The 24312-nt window shown below is 45.2% G+C and overlaps 1 protein-coding gene across 1 annotated transcript in view; it reads left to right on the top strand.

The window, feature by feature from the left end:
* The window catches only part of LOC121571678 (mannosyl-oligosaccharide 1,2-alpha-mannosidase IB-like), a 114442-nt gene that overhangs the window by 49658 nt on the left and 40472 nt on the right, over nucleotides 1-24312 (top strand). The window contains exons 5-7 of the mRNA XM_041883281.2: nucleotides 3027-3123; nucleotides 18327-18445; nucleotides 22184-22264. Coding sequence (XP_041739215.1) covers nucleotides 3027-3123; nucleotides 18327-18445; nucleotides 22184-22264 — 297 coding nt within the window. The remainder of the gene's footprint in view (nucleotides 1-3026; nucleotides 3124-18326; nucleotides 18446-22183; nucleotides 22265-24312) is intronic.

Raw genomic sequence — 24312 nt, 5'->3', positions numbered from 1 at the left:
GCGGCCAGCTCTAGGAAGAGTCTTGGTGTTTCCAAACTTCTTCAGGTTAAGAATGATTGAGGACAATGTGTTCTTGGGGACCTTCAATGCTGCAGAAAGTTTTTGGTACCCTTCCCCAGATCTGTGACTCGACACAATCCTGTCTCGGAGCCCTACGGACAATTCCTTCGACCTCATGGGTTGGTTTTTGATCTGACATGCACTGTCAACTGTGGGACCTTATATAGACAGGTGTGTGCCTTTCCAAATCATGTCCAATCAATTGAATTTACCACAGGTGGACTCCAATCATGTTGTGGAAACATCTCAAGGATGATCAATGGAAACAGGATGCACCTGAGCTCAATTTTGAGTTTCATAGCAAAGGGTCTGAATACATATGTAAATAAGGTATTTCTGTTTTTTATTTTTAATACATTTGCAAAAATGTATAACCTGTTTTTGCTTTGTCATTATGGTGTGTTGTGTGTAGATTGATGAGGAAAAAAATGTACACTTCCGGTCACTTTTTTGGTTACTACATGATTCCATATGTGTTATTTCATAGTAATAATGAAAAACCCTTGAATGAGTAGGTGTTCTAAATCTTTTGACCAGTAGTGTATTTATTCCATTTTAGAATAAGGCTGTAACGTAACAAAATGTGGAAAAAGTCAAGGGGTCTGAATATGTGGCCCTTGTGTGAATTAAACCCAAATTCTTGGTGTTCTTAGTAACCATGCTCAAACCAACACAGCCAGAACCATGAGGTTGGCTGTGAGTTTCTTACAAGTTTTTCTGGCTCAGAGATGAATCACCAGAGATGTCGGTCTGTGTGTTTTGTCTCCATCTCTGTGGAGCGTGGGTTTTATTTAACAGACACGAGAACCCCACCACAAGCTGTCATTTCCCAATGCTTCCCTCCCCAAGCTCAGAGTTAGACAGGCAGGATGGCTGCTAACCGACGAGTGATGAGCAGAAGGCCTTCAACAGTCACTGGGAATAAAAGCCAAGAGTAGAGAAGACCACAGTTGGGAACATAGCTGGCACTGTATTATTGCAGTGTGCAGATTCTCCCTCTTTTTGCTGAGGCACATTATTCCTCTGTCTTATAGTGTGATTTGTGAATCCCTCATCAGTGCTCCCATGGTCTCAGTGAAGAAGCTGAGGCTTAGCTAAGCTGGGGAAGAATGTGGACGTCTGAGAGCTGAAACCAGACTGAACCAGAGCCAACCAAAACCCTCTCCCTTTTCAAAGCCAGATTTAAATACTTGCAATGCCACATAACACATTACCATTCTGGTGTTCGTCCCAAATGGCACCCCTTTACCCTTTAAAGTGCACTACTTTTGACTAAGGCCCATAGGGTGCACTACATAGGGAATAGGGTGCTGTTTGGGACACAGCCCTGGCCTCGTCTCACTCTACAGGCAGCAGCAGCGGCATGGTAACGTATGTGTGTATGTCTGCAGTGAACTTGACATTCAATATGTTCTCAGGAAGGTAACCTAACCTGTAGGAGCAGCATCTGTTGAAACGTACTATACAGTCATGCATGAAGGGAGAGTTTCGTTGGCTATTGGATTTTAGTGGTACACTAAGTGAAATGTCCAATCAGTGTGTAGAATGTTAATATACATTTGAATATTCAGTATGTGTAAATCCTATATTCCTCAACAGATGGGCCAATCAGCATTTGATAAACTGGCCAATTGGAGGTCTACCTTGTCATCGGGAGCCAATGGTTAAGTGGTGTTGTCCCAGTGTGTTTGTGATTTATAATCTCCTGCGTGTGGAGACCGAGTGCGCCATAGAACGCCAGCAAGCCAAGAACACAATGAAACTCCTGGCCCTCTGTTTTATTGGCTTTGCTCCCTCCCTCCCTGGCCTTGGTGCTGCTGGGAGAAGAGAGGCGAGAGGAGAGGCTGGCAAAGGAGAGGAGGAGACTCTGGCACAAACAGGAGGAAAACCTGGTCTCACATTTTTGGATGGCTGCCATGACAGACAGGCAGACAGAGACAGACCAACAGGGTGAGAAAATGTCCTCCTCCAGACTAGGGTGATGATTTAGGAGGGAAAATGCAAATGGTGAGCGTGCAGTAGAGATTTGGGAAAGCGTGACTCTTTCTGCCAGTCAGCAGTATCGTCCTCACAGTTTCCCTTGAATTTCCCTTGCGTCTCCTCTTCTCTTGTTTGGTCAGCATCCCTGTCTTCATGTCAAGGCTTGCCTCACGATCCTGTCTCTTTCTCTTTTATCCTGTTCTCTCTCTCTTTATTCTCTCTCTTTATTTTGTCTCTTTATTCTCAGTCCATCTCTTATGGTTCCTCTGTAAAGGTTGTGTTTTAAGAATACAGCCATGTTTTTATCCACAAGACAAACGTGTAGTCAGTGCCTCCAGACAGTCAAGGATAACACGATGAAAAAGCTTAGAGAGAGGAGCCCTACGGCTACAATTTACCAATATTGTCTGAAGATAGGTAGTTACATGGCGCACAAACACTGTGTCCTGTCCACCCATCCATGGTGTGAGATGTGGTGAGGGACCTGCTGGCCATTGACCTAGAAACTGAGTGACAGTGGAACTGACAGGGTTGTGGTCACACTAGGAGCTGGAGTGGAGGTGGGGCCAGTGGCTGAGGGGGCACGGGGTTGTCAATCTCAATAGCATCATTTTCCAGAACAAAGGCCTAGGTGTTGTGCCGTTCTCTCTGTCCAGTGTCGAGGCTGCAATGATGGTGAAAAAAGGATTGCGTGTTAACGCTGATTGTTTGTTTCTCTTTATGCTATCTAGTTAAGATGTTTCATGCAGGACTGTATGTATGAGTCGTTAAAAAAGAAATTAATGTATGTGACAAGCCTCTTGTCTCCCTTTAGAGTCTATAGTTCAAGATGATTTCATGGTGTTGTAGCAGACACAACAAAATGCTACGATTGTCTTTCTCTAAATGTTCTGTTTCTATTCCAGATGGAACAAGAGTCAAGACTCACGTTATGTTACTGTATTGCAGATGTGTCTAAAGCCCCTGTGTGTGTGTGTGTGTTGTAGATGATGAAGCATGCGTGGGACAGCTACAGACAGTACGGATGGGGTCACAATGAGTTGAAACCTCTCGCCAAGAAAGGACATTCCACCAATATCTTCGGTAAGTGCCATGTCGTTATTCTGAACTACACACACAGACATACATTCACCTTTCCTCTCCTTATACGCACACCCTCCCTCAGAAATACTGTACATGTTCGTGCTTGGCTGTATCATCCATGAACAGTGGATCCCATCCATCCAACCAACCCAGTCTCTCTCTATCAGTTTCTTGGTTGTTGCTGCTGTTACTGTTCAGCTCTGCAGCTGCTTTCTGAGATAAAGCAGATCAGACAACTTGGACTGCGGCTCATTTGTGGCGTGTGTACTGTGTATGTATGCGTTTTCTGTATGGAAAATTAGAATGTTCCATGGAGCAAATTGTCCATAAGCTCTTGTGGTGTTTAATGAGCTGCTGTTAAATGGTGAATGAGCTGCAGTACTGTTGTGTGGTCTGTCTGTCTCTCCTGGTTCTCTGTGATGGTGGCTGGATAGATATCCGCGCTGGGTAGTGATCTCATGTTGGTTGGCCAGAAAACACAGAGGAGAGGAGAGGAGGCAGAACCCCCACACTGATGAGTACCATCAGCTCACACTTCTCACTAAACCACATTATTGATGAGTTTCTCTCTCTTGCTCTCACACTCTCTCTCTCTGCTTTTGTAACTCGCTCCTCTCTCACTCTTTCTCTCTGTTTTTGAGAGGTGCAGTCTCTACAGACAGGACTACTAGGCTATATTGATCCTTCAGTGTGTGTGTGTGTGTGTCAGTTGTTTGTTTGGTGTGTATCAGAGGGAACATGTTGGAAGAGGCTTTCAGACTCTGTGATATCTGTGCTTCCCTCCCTAGAGCCCCCCTCCTCTCAGCGTCTCATATATTCTCATCTCTACTGTCTGTCTCTGCAGTGCCTTTACATGTCAAAGAAAGGGGAATGATCTCTGTGTGTTTGTGCTAACCCAAGCCTATCTATGCTTCGCCCACTATGATAGTGGTACAGGCCTGGATTTGTAAAAAGAGGATTGGGTGTCCATTCTCCTCATGGCACCAGTCTCTGTCAGATAACCCTGTTAGTGTTAGTGTTGTGTTGAGTAGAAACCTAAGAGCTGATGTTCACAGTAGATAGTGAAAGTATAATCAGGCTTTTGTTTTGAACACTGAATGGTTCAGGCAGGAATAATAACAAACGCCTGTTCTTGTAATGGAGGACAGTTCCGTTGAGGCTGGGGTGAGAGAATGTGGAGCTGAGACTGAGCTAACAATACAGCAGTGTGTTCAGATGGAGGGAACGGAGTCGAGTGGTAACAGAGTTGACGTCATGCAGAGTTGAGGGGTAACAGAGTGAAAGTCATGCTGGGTTAACACCCCATAGTCGATGTCCGCGCCCCTGCGGAAATGGAATTAGCATAATAAAAGTATCCCCATAAAAATCAGTCAGTTTAAGCTAGAGGTCTGTCTCAATCTACTGCATCCGCCGATGTCGCATTTCCGCAACTGCGGTGAAAGGTGACAGAGCTAGAGTGGTGTTTGTCAGACCATGAGACATCCGGAAACCGGTCTTCTCACAAAATCGTCTGTAGCTTCCGAACGGTTTGGCCTACAAACTATAATGACCCTCCTATGGAAAGATGAGACTCTCACAAAGACGATGGCGTTCTCCGTATTGCTTTTCAACCCCCACAAGCGTCTCGGGACTCGTCTGAAGTCGGTACAGCCCATCTGCCAACTTCTGTCTGTAGCGTCCCAACAGTTTGGGCTACACACTAAAAGTGAGACTCTCATGAACACGTACATGTCGGTTGTTTTGCTCTAGGACACCCACAGACCCACCCACAGGATTAAGGGGTAACAGAGTAGACGTCATGCTGGGTTAAGGGGTAACAGAGTAGACGTCATGCTGGATTAAGGGGTAACAGAGTAGGCGTCATGCTGGGTTAAGGGGTAACAGAGTAGACGTCATGCTGGGTTAAGGGGTAACAGTTGAGGTAGTCTCGCGTAGCCATACCCCGAAATCAAGTTGTTGTCACAAATTTAGTATTAGCCAAAATGGCTAGAATAGTCCGCTGACTTCTAGTGGCTAGATTTTTATTGGATGTTACATTTCAACAACCCTCCCCCACATACATGCCTGTAGAAGTGCCGTTATGGTGTTTTCCGACTAGGTAGGACACATTTTGCAGAGATTTGTTGCAATTGCTAGTTTGCAACATTGCAGAAAATGGAACTCTTGCTATTGCAATAATCTAGTGGGGACCTTTGAGCTCTGCCCAAGCAAGCATTTGTTTGACATGTTGCGAGGCGTAACTAATTTACACCGGGTTTCCAGCCCTTTTTAGCTACTTTCTGCCATTGACTTCACCAGGCTTTCCAATTAGGGAAGCCTGGTTCTCTACAGCTGAGGTTACACCACGTGTCAAACTTGGAGAATACACTCTGGATTATGCAACAGGCTTGGAGAACACACTCTGGATTATGCAACAGGTTTGGAGAATACACACTGGATTATGCAACAGGTTTGGAGAATACACACTGGATGATGCAACAGGCTTGGAGAATACACACTGGATGATGCAACAGGCTTGGAGAATACACTCTGGATGATGCAACAGGCTTGGAGAATACACACTGGATGATGCAACAGGCTTGGAGAATACACACTGGATGATGCAACAGGCTTGGAGAATACACTCTGGATGATGCAACAGGCTTGGAGAATACACACTGGATGATGCAACAGGCTTGGAGAATACACACTGGATGATGCAACAGGCTTGGAGAATACACACTGGATGATGCAACAGGCTTGGAGAATACACTCTGGATGATGCAACAGGCTTGGAGAATACACACTGGATGATGCAACAGGCTTGGAGAATACACACTGGATGATGCAACAGGCTTGGAGAATACACTCTGGATGATGCAACAGGCTTGGAGAATACACACTGGATGATGCAACAGGCTTGGAGAATACACACTGGATGATGCAACAGGCTTGGAGAATACACTCTAACTGGCATTCTGTTACAGGCTACTCTGTCTGGCAGACTGGGCTGCAGGGTGTTCAGTGATACTGATGATAACCTACCTATGCTCACATGGGATGCAGTCCAGCAGTAGCAGAGTTTACAGTGCTACAGCTGAACTGCTGTCCCGTGTCTTACGTTCCCCAGCAAGAAAACCAAAGAATGTCACTCAAACAGAAGGGGGAACTAACAGAGTCACTGACAACAACCAAAACAGCCAGGGTTTTAGGAGGGGTTCTGAAAGACACTCATGGGGGTGTCCACTGAAAGTTGGCTAGCAACAACAACTGGAACCTAAAAGACACCCCATGAGCATCCACTAAATTTGCCCAGGAAGTGGCAAAAAATACAACACAAAAAACACCAAACTTAAAGACAGGAAGCAAGCCAAAATGGTGGAGCAAAACGAAAACAGGGAAGATCAGACAAAGGAATGTTTTTCTAGAAATCAAATAGGGAGACTCAACTAAAGGTGTTGACCCTCCATCTCTCAAGACAACTGGAGCACTGGGCCAGCCACTCTTAAATAGCACCTGGGCCAGCACAGGTGAAACACCTTCCAGCTAACGAGATGGCAACCAGCACAGATGTAACACATACTGACTAACGAGGTGACACCAATCAGTGTGCCCTATGTGCTAACGAGCTATACGTGCTAAAGTCCAACCTCAAAACATAAATGGAAAAACCAAAACCTGTAACACGTGTTACTAGAACAGATATGTTATTAACAGTATCACTGAGCCTGATCCTCACCCTGCAGCACTAAACTCAGTGCTGTAATACTCTGTCTGTGGCCCAATGACACAGAGCCAGGTAAAGACAACAACAGTCTTACCACACTACAGTCTGTGGGCGTAGTCCTTACCTTGTGGTGGATGTTGTGGTAATAGTGGTTTAGCCTACCAGTGGGTTGCTGACTGTCACCATAGGATCATATCCCTAACTGTCTGCCTTGCCTACACGCATAACAGGGGATCATAGTCACTCAGTCAGTCCCATCAACTGAGCATTGATTGAGTTGGAAAGCGTTTGACCTGTAATCGAGGTCAGCCATCGGTCACAGAGAGCAGAGCAGCGAGGGCCATCCTGTTTATTGTGGATGGATGGAGAACAGACAGACAACATACTTGGAAACTGCTCTCCGGGGAGCACCGGGTCGGGTTACATTGATCAGCACTGTAAACTGGACTGAAAGCCACACCACTGGCCAGGCAGTCCCACTGCAGGGCCAGGCAGACATCATACACACAACAATGTCAACAACCTTCTCATGTTTATTAACATTTACTACATTAATGTGGCCGTATAAGGAGATGTTATTTTTTAATCAAGTGATGTTTGTGGTGACATTTGATTGATTGACTCTAGTTGGATTGGCAGTGTTGGCAGTGTTTCCAGTGCACTTTGGATCTGCTAACTCATGCACTGACTCCTTATGCAGTGTCTGTCTTTGTGTAAGTACATGTCTACTTACATTTACATTTTAGTCATTTAGCAGACGCTCTTATCCAGAGAGACTTACAGTTAGTGAGTGCATACATTATTTTTTATATATTTTTTTTCATACTGGCCCCCCATGGGAATCGAACCCAATACCCTGGCGTTGCAAACTCCATGCTCTACCAACTGAGCTACATCCCTGTCGGCCATTCCCTCCCCTACCCTGGACGACGCTGGGCCAACTGTGCGCCGCCCCATGGGTCTCCCGGTCGCGGCCGGCTACGACAGAGCCTGGATTCGAACCAGGATCTCTAGTGGCACAGCTAGCACTGCGATGCAGTGCCTTAGACCACTGCGCCACTCGGGACATTGCCTGGATGTTGAGTGTACTTTAACCAAGCCCAGGAGAGCCCACAACTGAGGATATCATGCAACCAGGGCTGCATCTTATTCCAAAACGTTGCTCCCTCTCTTCACTCCTCGTTCACTCTGCTTCACAGATCGGGTAGGCTGATGCATAGTGACATCACAAAGTACGATACCCTTGTTGCATTGTGGGATGGGATGAGAGCGGAGACATGATATGGACACCTGCCTGCCCTTCCTACAACCCTAGACAGCACAACAGGGCTCACATTGTATTACCCTCACACAGCAGAATCCAGGGTGCCTTCCAGGGAGCATGTCTCCCTCCACCCCCACCCTACTCTATGGTCAGCTCAGAAAGCAGTTGCCATAGCGATTTGAAGGGGCAGCTGAGTTCAGGTTTGTTTGGGCACCTGGTCGTCCCGCAGACCCCAAGCTGCAAATTAAACAGGCTTTGATCCCCAGGCCTGCTAATCAATTACTACACTACAGACCTGCTAGCACCATGTGTTCCTATCACAACAGTCCTGCACGGAAGGATAAATTAAACGATTAGGTAATTCGATCATAAATGTGGATGCCATCCCATGGTCAACAGCTCCCCTTCCTTCATTTACATTTAAGTCATTTAGCAGACGCTCTTATCCAGAGAGACTTACAAATTGGTGCATTCAACTTATGATAGCCAGTGGGACAGCCACCTTTTTTTATGGGGGGGAGGGGGAGGTAGAAGGATGACTTTTATACTATTCCAGGTATTCCTTAAAGAGGTAGGGTTTCAAGTGTCTCCGGAAGGTGGTCAGTGACTCCGCTGTCCTGGCGTCGTGGGGGAGCTTGTTCCACCATTGGGGTGCCAGAGCAGCGAATAGCTTTGACTGGGCTGAGCGGGAACTGTGCTTCCGTAGAGGTAGGGGGACTTGCATGCCAGAGGTGGATGAACGTAGTGCCCTCATTTGGGTGTAGGGTCTGATCAGAGCCTGAAGGTAAGGAGGTGCCGTTCCCCTCACAGCTCCGTAGGCAAGCACCATGGTCTTGTAGTAGATGCGAGCCTCAACTGGAAGCCAGTGGCGTGTGCGGAGGAGCGGGGTGACATGAGAGAACTTGGGAAGGTTGAACATCAGACGGGCTGCAGTGTTCTGGATAAGTTGTAGAGGTTTAATGGCACAGGCAGGGAGCCCAGCCAACAGCGAGTTGCAGTAATCCAGACGGGAGATGACAAGTGCCTGGATTAGGACCTGTGCCGCTTTCTGTGTAAGGTAGGGTCGTACTCTACAAATGTTGTAGAGCATGAACCTGCAGGATCGGGTCACCGCTTTGATGTTAGCGGAGAACGAAAGGGTGTTGTCCAGGGTCACGCCAAGGTTCTTGCACTTTGGGAGGAGGACACAATGGAGTTGTCAACCGTGATGGCGAGATCATGGAGCGGGCAGTCCTTCCCCAGGAGCAGTGTTTTCTGTGGTAATCCATGTTTCCGTCAGCGCCAAGAAGTCGAGGGACTGGAGGGTAGCATAGGCTGAGATGAACTCTGCCTTGTTGGCCGCAGAACGGCAGTTCCAGAGGCTGCCGGAGACCTGGAACTCTACGTGGGTCGTGCGCGCAGGGACCACCAGATTAGAGTGGCAGCAGCCACGAGGTGTGAGGCGTTTGTATGGCCTGTGCAGAGAGGAGAGAACAGGGATAGACAGACACATAGTTGACAGGCTACAGAAAAGGCTACAATAATGCAAAGGAGATCGGAATGAAATTAACTAAACATCTGGGAAAGCGAGAGAGCGGGGCCTCCCTCACTTACGTTTCACTGAAACACTCAAATATAACTCTCCCAACTTCCACTTTAGAAATTATAATTGTTGTAAACTACAGCGGTTCAATGTTTTCTGGGAACAGACTCCAACTTAGTTTATTCAGCTAGCTAACTTGGTACAGTATTCTTCCGTGCAGCCCGTTAGTTAGTTAGTTAGTTAGTTGTTTTTCAGCATGTAGGTCATGTCTTTATATGATCGGTTCCCAGTAGGGATGTTAACCGTTAATCGGTTAGCCTCCAAAAATACATTTGACCGGTCATGCTTAGCGATCTATAAGTTAATTTACATAATTTAGTGGAATTTAATTCCCGCCTGTGTATTTACGTTAGTCGCCATGAATGTTATTTAACACATGCGCACAGCATACAGAGCCTAGTTTGAGGAGCGGAATAGCCTATCACCTGTCAGACAGCACGAGAGCAGCTCCTCAAAAACCTGGTACTGGAGTGAAACGTTATTTTTATAAGCCCAGTCATTGCGCAACAAATAACAATTATAAATGCAATTGCGTGTTAACTGTTTTGATGGCCATGATTAAAAAGAGCTACTATTTTAATTTCTCAATCTCAACTCGTAATTAAAGCACGCCTTCCATTCGCCATTCGGGTACATAGGCTATAAGCAGACCGCCTGCCTTCCCGCCTTTGGGACAAAGACTGCTATTATTAGGGCGGAGACAAGACCATCTTGTCATTATATATAGTATCTCTGGCTATAGTCAACGGTAGGCAGGACATCACCACCACTTTGCAATGTGAGCTTGAGGCAGTATAGTTGTTTGAAACCTGAACATTTTACTTTACATGAGGCATGTCTTACCTTGCTTCAAAGTAGCATAGCCAAATCCAACCATAGAAACGTGAAGACAATTACAGCATTTCTCTCCTGATCTATTGGTTTTCATATCAACTTTCTTTCGTTGTCCAGAAGCCAATTTAGGCTTTTCATCTCTGTCACATATGGAACTGCTCGCATTAGGTGCGCTGTTTAGAACGGTGTTTTTCCACAAATTGCATTTTGGCAAATGTTTGAAAATTACATTTTATCAGCTGCTTCATTACAGGTTCAATAACAGGCTAAAGCCTTTTGACAGTAAGACAAAAGGCTTGCTATTGTTGCATGTTTCCATTAAGGCTCTTAATGAAAAATGTCTGTTCCTTGTATGCATGTATAGTATTTTCTGTTGGTCACCTCATTTTACTGGTTGAAAAAATGTTAATGAGGGTTGGTTAGTCGGCAGCAAAATTGACCGAAATGTGCATCCCTAGTTCCCAGGTCGGAATAGCACACTTGTGCATTCTGGGAAGGGCTGTGAAACGGTGCCATTGCAATGCACCCGTGGGAGCGGTCTAAATCACACACACAGCACAGCGGGCGCAGGAGAGAAGAGAAGAGGTGAGGGAGAAAAACCTAGAAGCGGATGTCTGATAATGGGATGAAGAACTAAAGAGGATAATTCAGAACCCAGAGGTGCTGAGCCTGACTGAGGAGAGAATACACATACCATCCACTGTCCAGGGGGAGGGGGGAGAAAACAGGGAAAAGGAGAGGGAGGGAGGTGCTGAGGAAAAGCAGTTGAGGGAGATGGAGAGAAACATGATGAGAGAGAGACGGAGAGAATATGAAGCAAAATGAGGAAGAGGGAGGGAGAAAACTGAGGTGTCTGTGTTCAGACTGGCGATGAGATCTGGATAGAATTCACCAGTGGTAATGTATGGAAGACCTCTGGAAAAGACAGGGAGGAGTGTTTATCATACATTATGAATCAACCGGAGAAAATTATCCACTCCAGTTACGCCAAAAACCAGGATGGTTGAGGTAGGTTTCACAAAGCAACATAGGATGTAATCGCTAAGACTTCAACATTCCAAACGATTCCTACAGTGGCTCTAAATATGAGCAGCTATTATGACAGCGATGGAATCCTCCAATCACGCCTCAGGGGACATGGGATTGACAAGGCTAAGGCCCTCCCCCTAGTGTTATATTCTCACCTCTCCTCCTCAATATTCATAAACTCACTACAATATTCCCTTTCCTATCAGCCCCCCTGTCGGAGCACTGATAACATCTCCAATTACACATATACTCTTCTGCTGATTGTCGAACTGTGTTCCCCGGGTGGCTAATATCCTCCTAATGAACAAAGTAATTTCCTTGTTGGTCGACCGTGTTGGAGAGCGGAAGCGTGAGAGAGGGAGCATGTCTCTGCTCTTGCGGGAAATGATACAGCAGTGGTGATGTTTGCTGCGTTAGTCTTACAGCTCCCCGAGGCCTGTTGTGCTGTGCTGTGGGATCAGTGGGATGGATGCTTTAATAACTGTGGCAGTGGATGAAGCAGTGTTTTCTGTAATTACATGGATTAGCCAGCCAAATAGAAAAAGTATCCAGCCAGGGAGTTCCTGGCTGTTGTGGTCTGTGAGGGCATGAAGAACGAGCTCTATTTTGGTGGCCTCTGGTATATTCTAATGCCTTGATTCCATCTGAAATACACAGCTAAATTATTGAATACTTTAATGACTTTACCTCCCAGATTGGTCAAATTAGTTGTGGTATTGAGAAGAAAGACATGCATTTACAATTAAAATGACTTAAAATGTGTGAATTCAGTGTGTTAGTTGTTTTGGATATCGTCTAGGCCTAGGCCTATGTGATCAGGACGATCTTCTAAGGAAGTTAACCTTTTTTAACATTAAATCTGTCTTCTCTTGAAATGAAAGCATATTTACAGTTTTGCTGCAAGATATGATTTGCCACAATGATGTCTTCAAGTTATGTATTTTATTGACTCTGCTGCTGTGGACACTTAGGGTAAGGAAACCATGTGTTATTTTGTAATTTGGGTGAACTATCCCTTTAACAGTTTGACCTGTCAATCAATCACTGTAGGTGGGACTTTGAGGGAAGGCGGTAGATTAGTAATCTAGTTAGAAAAAGGAGTCCATTTAGTTTCAATTTCAATGTAGTTTATTGTGGCAAAAACCTAAGAAAAAAAGGTTGTGTTCTTTCAAGTAAACATAAAATTCCTTTTGAGAAACAATATAGAATTGCAGGAAAATGGTTTAAAAAATGCAAACATTTTCAGGGGGAGGACCCCAGACCCCCCACCAGATTGTGCACCCCCACTTTTATACTTTTATACACTTTTGTGGTACTCTGTAGCTCAGCTGGTAGAGCACGGTGCTTGTAGCGCCAGGGTAGTGGGTTCGATCCCCGGGACCACCCATACACAAAAATGTATGCACGCATGACTGTAAGTCGCTTTGGATAAAAGCGTCTGCTAAATGGCATATTATTATTATTATTATTATTATTATATAAGGCAGGAACTCATGAATAGACCTACAGGTATGATTTAAAATTAAGCAGGTGTTTTAAACATGAGCTTTGCTACACAAAAAGCAGCAGTTGACTACTCCATTGTCGACACTTTAATCAAATCAGTAGGCCTATATCAATATCTTTATAAGTATCATGCTTTTATAACCTTCAATCTGTTTTCATATTTTGGACCAGATTGAGGCTCTCTCTCCACCACCTATTATTCCTGCAGTGAGGATTCAACATCTTCATCGAATGTTTTCATAATTTATCTGCAGATAATCGCAAAAAAGCAGTAGTAGCCTACCAGTATGCACATTTTTTTAAAAACACAGGTACCAAGAGGCCAGACAATGAGTCTTATCAGCTTTAGCTGATAGCCGGCGCTTATGGAAGACACTGATGAAGCCTGAGTGTGGAGGGACGATGTGGTGGTGATTACTTTATAATGACAGCTGGAGGGTCCAGAGACACTGATCTCCGCTGGAAGGAATGGAGGAGGGAGATGAGGCTGAGCCTGGTGGTGAGGCTGGTTAGAGCAGCTGCCAGCCTGTATCACATTCTCACTAAGGGCTGAGAAACTCCCCAGTCAATACCTGCCCGGCACTCAGAAATGAGCAGACACCTCCAATAAGCCAGCATGCCCTAACTCTCTCTCTCTAGGGAGTTGGGTGTGTGCGGTGAGCTTCTCATGTATTCATGTTGGTTTGTTTGAGCATTTGTGTGTGTGTGTGTTTGAGATATTTCATATCAATCCATAATGTAGTAATACATTAGTGCAGGACTACACAATAGTGAGTACTGTGCCAGTTGTAAACACCCGTCTGTTTGCTGCATATGTTCTGTAGCGTACAGTGGGTTTGTAGGGGTGCGTCTTACATGGGCTCCGTCCTTGTCAAGTTAATTGGCGTAATCTAAATCCTCCAGTCCCTTAGAGTGAAGTGGATGATTGGGGAGGAATCGTTGCATGTCGCCCTGATTAACATCCAGTGGCTCCACAGTATTTATTTATTTTTCTCAGTACTGCTAGGGAGTTTGGGGGTCGGCCTGGACCTGCTGGCAGCGTTAGAGACACAGTAAGAAGAGACTCTGCATCCAAAAGGGCTCTGGTCAAAAGTAGTGCACTATATATGGAATAGGTGGCTAGGGTACCATTTCTGACACGGCTAGAGACTGAAGCTAGCTCTGCTCCCTCCCAAAAGGATGATGTCACATTTTCTTCTCCGCTCCTCCATTTTCTTCTCCGCTCCTCCAGCTCTCCCCTTCTCCCCTATTCCCAGCATTTCACTCCGATTAAACTTTTAACAGGCAGGCTGATGCTAAATTGGACGGCAGGCAGGAAGGCAGACGGATTTGCCGGCTGCCGAGTCCACTAGGAATGTGTAGAAGCCTCTCAAACACAACAGAGGAAAAAGGGGGAAGAAGAAAGTTTGAACTTTATTGACAGCCTAAAGGAGCACAAAATGAGCTTTTTACTCCCCGCCTAATGTTTGACAACACATCAAATGTGACAAGAGAAGCTGTGTTCTTCTGAGTAACGCTACAAACTATTGGATGGGCCACTCAGGAGCCAATTCCCCACAACTCTGTGCAGCTCTGGAGTAGTTAACATTTTCTTTAAATATTAATATTAGTACTAACGACTGTAGGGGGCTACTTGAAGATGGTAGAGGACGTCATGTTCAGAAAATCATCATGCAGGGAAAGACATTAGGGAGGAGGAAGGAAGAACATTTACTGCTGCTGCTCACCACAATGTAGGTGTCCCTAGAACGAGGCCTCACTCACATTCACTCGCTCACGTTCATATTTACTGAGCATGTAGCTCAGTAAATATTAATCAGGCCACTTATGGTGACTGGCTGGTCTCACAGCACACAACCCACATCACACACTCCCTCTGGAGACGGGCCACGGTGTGGGGAGAGGGCTTGAGGGAGAAAGAAATGGAGAGATGGAGGAGAGAGAGAGAGACATGGAGAAGAGAGAGAAGCTCCAAAAAGCAAAACTGTTTTAGGCCGGGGCCAACAGAGCTAGGAAGGAGAGGCACCTCACCTTTTTAATGGGAAGAACAATGGTGTGTCCTAGGTCGGAGATTAATGTTCTCCATACTGAGAGTGATTGCATCTTCCGGAGGTGTAGTTATCACCAAGACTAGAAGTCTATGCTGAGAGACTGGATGTGAGAATGGATTTTCTCTGGGTGTGAAAAGTCGACTTGTCAGCAGATGCGAACTCTAACACACACACACACTTCCAATTCTCTCCCACGCACCCACTTCCATTCTCTCCCACGCACATGCACACATACGTGCGCACACTCAGTTTAAAATCCAACATCTCAGCCCACAGAATCTTGACTCATCCAGTGCTTTAGTCAATGGTTTAGCCTACTCTATGTCAATGCATGACTAGCAAAAATAGGTGAAAGGTTAATTGTACCCTGTTTCTAATAAAACAGCCTTAGACCTAAAAGAGCCATATACATTTACATTTAATTCACTTATAAAATATTATTTCCATAAGAACAGTCCCTGGTAAGGCACTTTCTTTAAGCACAAACGAGAAATGTACCCTGGTTTCCCCTTTCAAAGTCTTTGAGCTCAAAGTTAGGCATTGATAGATTAACATAATCACATTGTGCGATTACACTGCCTTCAGTACCTCCATAGTGCTGCTGTTTGAAGGATCTGGTGACCTTTCTTTTCTTCAGCAATGCCACTGTACTGAACGCACTGAAGTCTCCACACACAGTTCTGGTTGGCTGAGCTTGTGTATTCCCCCAAGTAGCTTGCTAACTTTCCAGAAACTTTCATACTCTTGGCCTTCAGCCATAGAAGTAATTTGTTGACATTTTACACAAGATATGGTAATCTGAGAGGGGCCTGGTACACTTAAAGGAACACAAATTGGACATTACAAAGGTTTCTGTAGAGAGATGGAGCGCCAGTAGAAAGCCAGAAGGCAAGTCGTCCGCCTGGTTAGTTTAAAGCCCACATGATCTCTGCTTTAGTCATGCACATCAATAATTATGGGGAGCTTTTTATAGTTCTTCTCCCTCTTTTAAAAATATAAAATGAGAGAGAGAAGAAGAAGAACTTTCGGCAAAGTCCCTCCACCCCCAAAAGAGTTATCAGATTACTTATCCTATGTAATCTCCAATGTAATGTTCTCAGACCGAAGGCATCCAGCAAACTTTTGTCATTGTTGATATTTTGACTCTCCAGGTACAGCAATAATAGACGAGCAGAAAAAACGAATGTCTGTAAATCCTCATTGGGATTCCGAGCTCTACTGAGATGTTAGGGCTGGGAATTTCCAGGGACCTCACACTACGATTTTATCAAGATACTTAGGTGCAGATACGATATGTATTGCGATTCTACAGGTATCACGATTCTATATTAATGCGATTCGATACTGTGATTTTGTTATTCGACGTTCCAAACATATTGTTCACTGCCTTCAGAAAGTATTGATACCCCTTGACTTATTCCACATTTTGTTGTTACAGCCCGAAATTCAAAATGGATTACTTTTTTTTCCTCTCTTCTCACCAATCTACACACAATGCCCCATAATGACAGTGAAATCATGTTTTTAGACATTTTTGCAAATGTATTTAAAATGATATACAGATATCTCATTTACATAAGTACTCACACCACAGAGTCAATACTTTGTAGAAGAACCTTTGGCAGCGATTACAGCTATGAGTCTTTCTGGGTAATTCTCTAAGAGATTTCCACACCTGAATTGTGCAACCTTTGCCCATTTATTATTTTCAAAATTCTTCAAACTCTGTCAAATTGGTTGTTGATCATTGCTAGACAACCATTTTCAGGTATTTTCAAGACAAAACTGTAACTCCGCTACTCAGGAACATTCAATGTCTTCTTAGTAAGCAACTCCATTGTATATTTGGCCTTGTGTTTAAGGTTATTGTCCTACTGAAAGGTAAATGCATCTCCCAGTGTCTGTTGGAAAGCAGACTGAACCAGGTTTCACTCTAGGATTTTACCTGTACTTCGCTCCATTCAGTTTCTTTTTTATCCTGAAAAACTCCCTAGTCCTTAACGATTACAAGCATGCCCATAACATGATGCAGCCACCATTGAAAATATGGAGAGTGGTACTCAGTAATGTGTTGTATTGGATAAGGCCCAAACATAACACTTTGTATTCAGGACAAAAGTAATTTGCTTTGCCACATTTTTTGCAGTACTACTTTAGTGCCTTGTTGCAAACAGGATGCATGTTTTCGAATATTTGTATTCTGTACAGGCTTCCTTCTTTTCACTCTGTCAATTAGGTTAGTATTGTGGAGTAACTGCAATGTTGTTGATCTATCCTCAGTTTTCTCCTATCACAGCCATTAAACTCTGTAACTGTTTTAAAGTCACCATTGGCCTCATGGTGAAATCCCTGAGCAGTTTCCTTCTTCTCCAGCAACTGAATTAGGAAGGACGCCTGTATCTCTGTAGTGACTGAGTGTATTGATACACCATCTAAAGTGCGTTTAATAACTTCACAATATTCAAAGGGATATTCAATATCTGCTTTTTTATTTTTACCCATCTACCAATAGGTGCCCTTTTTTGCGAGGAATTGGAAAACCTCCAATGCCTGCTGTCAATAATGATAATAACACTGCAACTCCTGCAGAACTACAGCCTTGCTGGTCCTCTTGTCGTTATAATAGAGTTACTGATAAGACCCGGGCTGCAGGGTTCAACCCGGCCACAGCAGCACCCACAAGTAGTCCAACCAGCCACTGGATTAGAGCACCAGGACTCTAATAAGATCAAATATAAGCCTAGTCAGGCTGTGGTATTAACTAGAGATGTAGGCCTTGAACTAGAACTGTAGCATCAAAAACAGCAACAGTATTAAGACTATTAAACTGAACTTCAGTATTAGAGTTGTAGTATTAAACTGAGCTGCAGTAGTATAACTCTAGTATTAATCTGAGCGGCAGTATTAGAGCAGAAGTCTTAAAAAGAGCACAGTATTAGAGAGTATGATAGATAGACCTAGTGACCTACTGTTAGGGGGACAACACCACAACACTTCCTACTGTTAGGGTGACGGCACCTTCTACTGTTAGGGGGACAGCATTGTACAATGATAAAACACAGAGCCAGGACTGTGACCTGACTAGGAAAAACTCTTGGCCCAGGAGTTGTGCGTTTCATTCATTTGACATGGGCCTCATATACTGTGCATATGGTAATAAGTCACTTTTGTCACACAGTTTTTTTTTTTTTCATGAGACCCTATCCCTGTGTGTGTTTCTCCTCTGTCCAGGTAATTCCCAGATGGGGGCGACCATAGTGGACGCCTTAGACAGCCTGTACATGATGGGCCTCCACGACGAGTTCAAGGATGGACAGGAGTGGATCGAGCAGAACCTGGACTTCAGTGTGGTGAGTAGGGAACAAAACCTCTTAGTTACTGTACTCACTCCAGGAGTGAAAAAATTGCACATAGCCACCTTCTTCTGGCCTATAGTATTCAGTGCCATACTGTTGAACCTTCAGACAACATGCTTGATGCCACTTGTACCTGGAAATCAGATCTACTAACAGCCATACAGCCAGGGGGTGCTAGAGTGTCAGCTAACAGACTCCCTGACAGCAGATATGAGCTGTGCTTTGCAGGCAGGCCAGGCTACATACACAATGCACTGGTGTTTTAGCTCTGACCAGTAGTGAAGCCTGTTGATACATGAGGAGAGGAGCATCTAGCGTTGCTGTCATGGGAGGGAGGGAGAACTGGACACACGCTGGTAACCAGGAGACGGGAGTAGGAGTCATGGAAACGATGTGGGCAGGGAGAGCGTAGCAGACTGTGCTGATGCAGAACACAGACCTGGGGAGTATAGAGCCCACAAACCAGACCACATATAAGGGTCAATTGTGTACCATCAGTGTATACCCTCAACAGACACCAGTCAGCCTCTCTCGCTGAGCATCTTCACCTCCGTCTTGGTTCTCTGCTCTAAAAATCTTTCACTCGCTCGCTCGCTCCCTCTCCCCTCCCCCCTCTCTCTTTCTCTCCCAGGATGGAGTTATTAAAGCCCTGCAGAGCTAATGACATCGCAGGCTGTGTGTGTGTGTGTGTGTGTGTGTGTGTGTGTTTCTGACTGGCTGATGCTGTGAGAGGTAATTAACTTCTGGACCACTCCAGTCAGCTCTGGAGGAGAGATAGAGAGAGACTGAAGGATAGGGAGAGAGAGACTGAAGGATAGGGAGAGTGAGACTAAAGGAGAGGGAGAGCGAGACTGAAGGAGAGGGAGAGCGAGACTGAAGGAGAGCGAGAGCGAGACTGAAGGAGAGCGAGAGCGAGACTGAAGGAGTGGGAGAGCGAGACTGAAGGAGAGGGAGAGCGAGACTGAAGGAGTGGGAGAGAGAGATTGAAGGAGTGGGAGAGAGAGATTGAAGGAGTGGGAGAGAGAGACTGAAGGAGTGGGAGAGCGAGACTGAAGGAGTGGGAGAGCGAGACTGAAGGAGAGGGAGAGCGAGACTGAAGGAGAGGGAGAGCGAGACTGAAGGAGAGGGAGAGCGAGACTGAAGGAGAGGGAGAGCGAGACTGAAGGAGAGGGAGAGAGAGATTGAAGGAGAGGGACGGATGAAAGATGGAGAAAGAGATGAGAGCAAAAATGGAGGAGTGGATGGATGGATGTTAGTAATCTCACTGCCTTTAGGCATTAAGATATAGGCATTAACAGTTAATCTCATAAACTGTCATGGATGTTATGCTTGTCAATTGTTATTCCCTGATCTCCCTCCCTTCTCACGCCCCTGATGAAAATAGCAATTCCCAAATGAGAAATGGGAATGATTTCAAGTTCTTCAAAATAGTTGTGTTTTGAAGTAATGTTTTGTAGCTTGCGGTGGCTCCAAAATACCATTTGAATCTTATTTTCTAAGACTTCAGTGTAAGAGCAAAGATTTCCAGTTACTGACTATATTAAAGACATCAGTCTTTGTCAAACTTAATCATGGGCTTACGGCTTCATAGAGGGAGAGAGGGTGGGTGTGTGCGCGCGACTTTGTGTTTGTGTGCGCGCAATGTATGTATGTGTGTGTGTTTGTGAGCTCGTACATGTGTTAAAGCCTCTACTAATGAATGATTAATTAGCTGCCATGTTGGCCTGTACTTTGTGATGAGTCATTGTTAGCTGGATGGCTCCTGGAAGGCCTGTACTAGAGCACCCTGCGATGATGGATGACTCTCAATGCAGTCGGAAATTAATCGTCACGCTTTAAAAATGACTGAATTAATGGAGTCTGTTTAGCCAACGCTGGGTTAGGAATTAATATATCAGAGTTTAAAGTAAGATTTGATGTGAATCAATAGCATGTGGGAGATGAATTAGTACATTATGTCCCGCTGGGATTAGATTAACCTGATTTAATATGGAGTAACATTCCTTATTTACAATTTCAGATGGTTTCGAAGGAAAATTCTGACATGTTTTAAATGTTACATGCTGTATTTTTTTGAATATGAAAGCCACATATGTCAAAGGAGTTGAAACACTGCAGTTAAAGTATATCTTTCTGTTGTCATATTCTTAAACATGATAAATTCACGTCTTTATAGGAGTCACATGAATGACACCTGAATAACTGTGAATGATTGTTATGTGTGCATAACCTGAATGATTGATGGTTAAGGAGATGACATTTTCAGTCACCTGAAAGACACCTTTTTTTTGTACTGTGCAGTTTGTGTGCATCACCCGTATGACGGCGATCATATTTTGTGCTGTGCAGTAGTGCGCGTAGCCTGACCAACATAGGGGGTTTTACGACAGCGCTCTGCATCTGGCTCCTAAATGTCAGTGTAACAGGTAGCGGTGCTGACGGGGAGATGTATGCTGACGAGAGCTGGCCTTGAGCTTTATGAGCTCTCACCACCATCCTTCAGAGGGGGAGCACGACAGGGCCGGGGTGTTCCAAAACACCCCCTTTAACAAATCCCCCCTCATTCTCCCCTCCTCCTCTGTCTTCCCCCTTCTCCACTCCCCCAGGGTGACAGTTAGATTAACAGCCCATTGAGGCTGTTACGGAGAAAATATTGAGGTTATTACATAGGGAACCAGGCTGTGTTTGTGGTAGTACTGGGAAAGGTGTTCTCTGTATTAGTCTGACAGGAATTTGGTGTTACAGCCTTGGTCTCCATTATGTCCTCCTCCCAGAGTGCAAAGAACCTTGGCGTGACCCTGGACAACACCCTTTTGTTCTCCGCTAACATCAAAGCGGTGACCCGATCCTGCAGGTTCATGCTCTACAACATTCGCAGAGTACGACCCTACCTTACACAGAAAGCGGCACAGGTCCTAATCCAGGCACTTGTCATCTCCCGTCTGGATTACTGCTACTCGCTGTTGGCTGGGCTCCCTGCCTGTGCCATTAAACCCCTACAACTTATCCAGAACGCTGCAGCCCGTCTGGTGTTCAACCTTCCCAAGTTCTCTCATGTCACCCCGCTCCTCCGCACACTCCACTGGCTTCCAGTTGAAGCTTGCATCTACTACAAGACCATGGTGCTTGCCTACGGAGCTGTGAGGGGAACGGCACCTCCTTACCTTCAGGCTCTGATCAGACCCTACACCCAAACGAGGGCACTACGGTCATCCACCTCTGGCCTGCTAGTCCCCCTACCTCTACGGAAGCACAGTTCCCGCTCAGCCCAGTCAAAGCTATTCGCTGCTCTGGCACCCCAATGGTGGAACAAGCTCCCCCACGACGCCAGGACAGTGGAGTCACTGACCACCTTCCGGAGACACTTGAAACCCTACCTCTTTAAGGAATACCTGGAATAGTATAAAAGTAATCCTTCTACCCCCCCACCCCCCCATTAAAAAAAAAAGGGGTGGTTGTCCCACTGGCTATCCTAAATTGAATGCACCAATTTGTAAGTCGCTCTGGATAAGAGTGTCTGCTAAATTACTTAAATGTAAATGTCTGAATGGTAGGCTATTTGAATTCAGGTATGTGTGCCATTACACACACTCGTGTTTGTGGTATTACTGTGCAAGATATCTGATGTGAATTTGGCACAAGGCTGCTCTGGCAGTTCCGTGCAGTGTCTTTCTTTCGCTCTCTCACTCTCTCTCTTTCCCTGCTTGATTCTCCTCTCCTCTGTTTCTTCAGAATGCTGAGGTGTCTGTCTTCGAGGTCAACATCCGCTTCATCGGAGGACTGCTGGCCGCCTATTACCTCTCTGGACAGGAGGTAACTGCTCATCTAGGATTAGTTTAGTGTGTGTGTGTGTGTGTGTGTGTGTGTGTGTGTGTGTGTGTGGCTTAGGGCTGAGCCCATTTAGTTGACTGGTCGATAGGCTGTTGGTCGACTGATATTTCTTTAGTCGAGCAGTCGCAAATAGATACTTTTTTTCATGGTGCACAAGACACCTGTCTGATTCGTGCCAGTCTCAATGGACTAATCCATTGCGGAGGCCACGGTATGGCACAGTCCATCACTCTAAGACATGTGCTACTGTAATGTATGTGGTTATATTATGTAAGAATAATGGTGCAACACTAATAAATATAATATTATTTTATTACAAATACGCTTTCTCCCGCTTTGTTTAGTGGTCGCTGTCCACGGTTCTGAAACATAGTTTTCAGTGCGCTGTTGAATTGGCGCCTTTCCCTATATGTTGCTATGTGCATAATAGCAAAGTTAACCAGCATATTGGTGTTGAGAACAATGCAGTGGAGGCTGCATTGTTTTTAACACAGCGTGGCCATTTGTGTGTCTCAATTATTAAATCAAACAGTGCGCATAAAACACGTGTCAAACTCATTCCACGGAGGGCCGAGTGTCTGCAGGTTTTCGCTCCACCCTTGTACTTATTGGATGAATTAAGGTTACTAATTAGTAAGGAACTCCCCTCACCTAATGAAAACTATGAAAAATCCCCCCTCTCTCTCTTTTGCTCCCCCTCTCTCTCTCTCTCTCTCTCTCTCTCTCTCTCTCTCTCTCTCTCTCTCTCTCTCTCTCTCTTGCTCCCCTGCCACGTGGTAGCAGTCATCCCCCTCTCCCTGCTCCTATTAGAGGAGTGTGAGTGGTGAAATTGAGCTCAAGCCATGCGTCTCGGCCTCTCTGCCGGTCCCATACTCCTCATCTGATGGGAACAGATCCCTGGCCACGCTCCCTTAATGATCATCCCTCCTTCTTCCCCCTACTTCTCCTTCTTTCCTTCACTCACTTGCTTAACTCCTCTTCTCGTTCACTCTCTGACGTTCACCTCTCCCTCTCTCCACCTCTGAATAAATGGTGATAATTCTGCAGAGGCTGGAGGAGTGGTGTGATAGGGAATCAGAAAGATGTTGAATGGGGGGGATGGGAGGGGTGATATCGTTCGTGAGAACGCTTTATTCCATGTCCCCGGGGTGTGTGTGTGTCAGCCTGAGGAGAACTAGCCCCGCCACATAGTGATTGATGATGTTTACTTCGCTCCTCTTTCCCCTCATCCCTCCCCTCCATCCCCTCTCTCCTCTCTTCTTTCCCTTCTCCGCTCTTCTTTCCCTTCTCCGCTCTTCTCCCCTCCACACTGCCCTCTCCTCTCTTCTTTCTCTACTCTTCTCTTTAACTACTTTATGTTCCCTCTCTTGTCACAACCTTCTCTACAAAACCCTTCTCCTTTCATTTCTCTCCTGAAAGGTGCTAGTGCCACTGGGACATGAGCAAAGCAACATGAGCAAAGCACTTAACCCTAATTTGCTCCAGGGGCGCTGTACCATTATGGCTGACCCTGTAAAACAACACATTTCACTGCACCTATCCGGGTGTAGGTGAAAGGTGCTAGTGCCCCTGGGATATGTAGTTTAGGTGAAGGGTGCTAATGCCTCTGGGATACAGTGCCTTCAGAAAGTATTCATACCCCTTGACTTATTCCACATTTTGTTGTGTTACAGCCTGAATTCAAAAATGGATTCAATTGATTTTTTTTCTCTCACCCATCTACTCAAAATACACCATAATGACGAAGTGAAAACATATTTTAAGATATGTTTGCACATTTATTGAAAATGAAATATACACTACCGTTCAAAAGTTTGGGGTCACTTAGAAATGTCCCTGTTTTTTGTCCACTAAAATATCAGAAATACAGTGTAGACATTGTTAATGTTGTAAATGGCTATTGTAGCTGGAAACAGCTGATTTTTTTATGGAATATCTACATAGGCGTACAGAGGCCCATTATCAGCAACCATCAGTCCAGTGTTCCAATGGCACGTTGTGTTTGCTAATCCAAGTTTATCATTTTAAAA

The sequence above is a fragment of the Coregonus clupeaformis genome, chromosome 29 (assembly GCF_020615455.1).
Source record: "Coregonus clupeaformis isolate EN_2021a chromosome 29, ASM2061545v1, whole genome shotgun sequence".
NCBI lineage: Eukaryota > Metazoa > Chordata > Actinopteri > Salmoniformes > Salmonidae > Coregonus > Coregonus clupeaformis.
Note: the sequence above shows the minus strand (reverse complement) of the source record. Positions and strands in the feature narration are given on the sequence as shown.